The 4,636-nt window shown below is 39.9% G+C and overlaps 1 protein-coding gene across 1 annotated transcript; it reads left to right on the top strand.

The window, feature by feature from the left end:
* The first annotated feature begins 258 nt into the window (after positions 1-258).
* Positions 259-4,115, top strand: LOC101163142 (alpha-tectorin). Its single transcript, XM_023949212.1, has 9 exons — positions 259-536; positions 622-893; positions 961-1,080; positions 1,881-2,065; positions 2,148-2,308; positions 2,486-2,737; positions 2,829-2,988; positions 3,060-3,162; positions 3,230-4,115. The coding sequence occupies exons 1-9, from the start codon at positions 388-390 to the stop codon at positions 3,319-3,321; spliced, it is 1,494 nt and encodes a 497-aa protein (XP_023804980.1). The 5' UTR covers positions 259-387; the 3' UTR covers positions 3,322-4,115.
* Positions 4,116-4,636: the final 521 nt, after the last annotated feature.

Here is a 4,636-nt window from a genome sequence, read left to right as displayed (position 1 = left end):
GGATGTCCCCACTGCTCGCCTTGTCACTATGGGGGGCAGAGCATTCAGCTGCTCTGACCCCCGGCTCTGGAACTCTCTGCCTCCGGACCTCAGAAACATCGGGTCTATCTCACAATTCGCCAAAAAACTGAAAACTCATCTTTTCCAACTCGCCTATTCCCTCCGATGATTTCCTATTTCTGGCCTATTTATATGTATATTTTATTGTGCATTTGATTGCTTTTATTTTATTTTTATTTTCACTTTTATGTACGGCGACCTTGGGTTCCTTGAAAGGCGCCTAACAAATAAAATTTATTATTATTATTATTACAGGGAGGCTTTGTAGTCTTTAATGCAGCTGACCTTATTGTCCAATTTGATGGCCAGAGTACTCTATTGGTCAGAATGAGTCAGCACTATCAGAACAAAGTCAGTGGGATGTGTGGGAACTTCAACGGAGATCCTTCAGATGATAAAGTGAAACCGAGTGGCACACTCGCCCAAAATGACACTGAGTTTGGACACAGCTGGAAGTCACCAAGCAGTCAGCCAGGGTGAGCTTCTGAACACAAGCATCATACCATCATACAGTGTTTTATTGGTGCTGGATCAGACTATACATCTGTAATTTTTCTCCAGATGTGGATCCACTGATGAAATAAATGAAGATGGACACTGTCGTTTTTCACAAGAATACTCTAAACTCTGCAGCATCATCACCAACACCAGTGGTCCATTCAGTGCCTGTCACCTGCACTCTGACCCACAGCCATTTTTCTCTTCCTGCGTCTATGATCTCTGTCTCTACTCTCCAGCCAATGGCATGCTGTGTTCTGCAGTTTCAGCCTATGAGAAAACTTGCACTGTTTTAGGCTTGAACATCCCAGAGTGGCGCCCTGCTTTACACTGTGGTATGGCTCTACTATTATGATGTGTCCTTATACCATATGCAGACAATAACACCTATCATTTTCTCAGCCTTGTCAGATCCCTGTGAACAGCTGAACTGTGCAGAACATGAGTGGTGCGGGAAGAAAAATGGAGAGTACGGCTGCTTCTGCGATGAGCACCATCATAGACCAAACAATGAGAGCTACGGTGAGGTCAATGGGTTGATCAGGGGAGAATTTTTACTGAACTTTAATGCCCAGCACTATTGTTCTATCAATGTCATCTGACAGCAGAAAACCTGATATGAAAATGTTCAGCTCTGACTGTTAACAGGCCAGCAGGTGGCGTCCCTGATCTAATGCTGAGCAGCTTTTTCTGGTGATTGCACCAAATAATGACAAGAATACTAGAGATGACACATCTCAGAGTTATGGTACTTTATAGCATCAGTATCTACAGAATGCAATCCTGCAGACTGTGCAGAATCAGAATATTTTATTATCATTATGCGGTGCACAACAAAATTGTTTTCAGCAGCTCTTTTTCAGTAAATAATTGCACATAGAAATTTAAAAGTGCAGCCAGAGCATTGTCAACAGAGTAGTGACAGGGGATTTATTAAGATCTAAAAGATCTAGACATCTAAAAGTATGAAAAACAGAAAGATACAGTATCAATGAACTCTGCATCCATATGTATCAATGGATTTTTTTATTTATTCTTTGTTTTTGTCTTCTGAGAATTGAACGGCCTCTGTTTTCTTTGGAACGATGACTTAAGAAAACGTTTAAACGCACCTCAGCCAATGAGGCAGGACAGTGGAATGAGTTTTTGTTTTATTGTAGTTGCCCAGGAATGCCACAGGAACAGTGATGTGTAACGCTGTATTAAACTCTTTTTTGCCCTCAGTGATCTCATGGAATAAATGCTCTCACAGAAATCCCTATATGGCTTTGCAAATTGAAGTGGTAAAACAATTTCTTTTTGTGTCTTTTGGTGTCAAATAGACTCGTCCATCACCTGTGAAAACAGCTCAGGGACCATGTCTGTGTCCCGCTGCCAGCTGTTTGAGGCCGGCTTTCACTCCAGTGCTCTCCATCTTAAAGATAGCTCCTGCAATGGAACTGTTCAGAATGGAAGACTTGTTTTCCACTTTGACAATGAGGGTCATCTTTGTGGAACCGTTCTCAGGGTAAAACTTATTGGCTAACCTGTTATCAAAACTGACTAAATGGGATTGCCTTCATTAATTCCCTTTTCATTTTAATGTCCAGAGCAATGGAACCCATTTCATGTATGAGAACACCATTCAGGGGGATGTGGATACTCATGGAAGTATCATAAGCCGTCAGAAGAACGTCCATTTGCTCTTCTGCTGTTCTTACCCTCTGTCCCAGGCCCTGTCTATGGATGTGGGCATAAACCCTCTGGAGAGGTGATTGTACTGTCTTCTTTTTATGTCCATTTAAGAGACTGTTCACCCATCATCAGAACATGCTGAATCCATTTCGGGGTCACAGGGTTGCTGGAGCCATTTGATAGACACTTTTAGATTCTCTACAACATTTGATGTCATTTGATTTGAAGCTCTCTTTTGCCGTCTCTTTTACAGTGTAGTGAGGAAGAAGCTTCCAGCTGGTGTTGGTGTGTATCACATGAGGATGACCCCCTATCAGGACGCAGCCTTCCGCTTCCCCTTCACCTCTAATACAAACATAGAAATGGTGGTAGATGAAAGGCTTTACATTGAGGTGCGGACTGAAGGTGTGGATCAACAACAGATTTCCACTGTTCTGGACTCATGTTGGGCGACACCAGTCAACATTGCAAAATACCCTGTTCGTTGGGATCTCATTGCTGAAGAGTAAAGAATGACTTTTTTATCTTCACCAACTATCTTAAACATCTCGTCTGTGTATCAATCTTGTTTACTTTTTCTATCTTTTTTATTACAGGTGTCCCAATCCAGATGATGGTACAGTTGAGCTGGTACAGAATGGCATCTCCACAGTGGCTCGTTTCTCCTTCAAGATGTTCACCTTTACCAACTTCTCATCCATTTTCATTCACTGTAATGTCCACTTGTGTCTGTTGAGACACAACAACTGCACAGCTGTAAGTAAAACCTGTCAAAGAGAGACAGTATGCATTCTGCTGCTGAGAAACTAAACACTTTCTTCCTGCAGCATTGTTATCCTGGTCACCCCACGCGTTTCAGGAGGGACTTGTCCTATCATGACTCTTCAGCCATCTCAGTTGGACCACTTCATCTGAACCCACGTAGCTTAGGTAGAACACCTTGATCACCTTCCTATTGTAGATCAGGAGGAGCTTGACTTAACTTCTTTGTTTACAGGAAGGATCCAGAGCAGCAGTGCTCCAGGACAGATGACATCTGTCTTCACCCTGATCATTGTTTTGCTGACTGTCAAAATTCTGATCCAATGAGTTTAAAGAGAGCTGATGTGTTTACCAGCTCCCTTCTTAAATGTTCATTTAGGTTTTTCATTTGGGTTTGTTTTGCGTTAGCAATCAGGTGTTAGTAATAGCCTTGCATACGGAGGTAGGCTCTTTGTACTACACACTGGGGTCATAAGTAACTTACTGTGAATTTGAAGCTACTCATGAATAAACTCAAGCAATGGGCTGATGGGATACGATGGCTTTAGTGGGGTGTAAACTGTTTTGATGTATTGAAAATTTACGATAACTACTGTGTCTGTCAGTCAAAAAGCCTGTCAGTAAAGAAATCATCCTATGGTTATCTTAATTATCAAAGTATTTTACTTTAATAAATATAAATTACTTGTCTTTATTTTCAGATTTTCAGTTTAATAAAAATGCATCATTAATAGTATAACAACAGTATTGTTACAATAATATTAGTCCAGATTTTGAACTTGGAAGCTATACTTAAAGCTTAAGATACTATTTTTCTATTCTTCTATTAGACTTTTGTTTTCATTGTGGGCTGGAAGAGGATGACACTTGGATTGTTAATCAATATAAAATATAATAATAAATATGCTGCACAAAAGTCCAACATCTGCATTGAAGCCCTGATACATTTGTTCATCCAAACAGACATAATTTGTGAAAAAAAGAATAACCACCTTCTCTGTTTTATTAAAAATGGAAGTGTAATATTTATTAAAGCTTCATCTGCAAGAGACTCTTGAAAATGATGTTTTCAAACATGCAATATTAACAGTTCCCAAAATAAAACATTGTTCAGAGACAAAGTTGTGCATTGGCCTTTGTTATTGAAATTACATCCATACCTTTACAAGAAAACTCACACCTAGCTTCAACTGAACCCTGCTATAGAGAGCAGAAGAGTTTTTATGCTCTCCAAAACATTTCCATTATATGTTTGACATTTTCCCATTGTAACTGTTGTGCAGATTTTAATGATACATTGATTCAATTATAAAATGATGGAATATTTTATATTTCTACTGTACTATGTACAGAATGGTGTTGCAGTCTGTCCCACCACACCATGTAGACCACAGGGACATGCAGCCAGGGAGGGCAGGTGAGGTCATCATCCCCACCTGCCACCATAAAAAGTAAACTAATGTTAAAAAATAATGTGTTATAAATGTAATTTGCCTTATTCTAATACAGTTTATTATTTTTATCTTCAAAATTGCTTTAACTTGTCATTCGTTTACAACACAGGCTGCAATGAGAGGCAGTGCCTCACAGCAGATTGTGAAATTCTGTGCAAACTGGGTTGAATCATTGACCGTATGCGTAA

The sequence above is a fragment of the Oryzias latipes genome, chromosome 19, assembly GCF_002234675.1.
Source record: "Oryzias latipes chromosome 19, ASM223467v1".
Lineage (NCBI taxonomy): Eukaryota > Metazoa > Chordata > Actinopteri > Beloniformes > Adrianichthyidae > Oryzias > Oryzias latipes.
Note: the sequence above shows the minus strand (reverse complement) of the source record. Positions and strands in the feature narration are given on the sequence as shown.

Coding starts and splice junctions, on each gene's coding strand:
- LOC101163142 (XM_023949212.1), top strand. CDS start 388: ATGAGTCAGCACTATCAGAACAAAGTCAGTGGGATGTGTGGGAACTTC. Junction 1,081..1,880: donor ACCAAACAATGAGAGCTACG/GTGAGGTCAATG, acceptor GGTGTCAAATAG/ACTCGTCCATCACCTGTGAA. Junction 2,989..3,059: donor GACACAACAACTGCACAGCT/GTAAGTAAAACC, acceptor TTCTTCCTGCAG/CATTGTTATCCTGGTCACCC.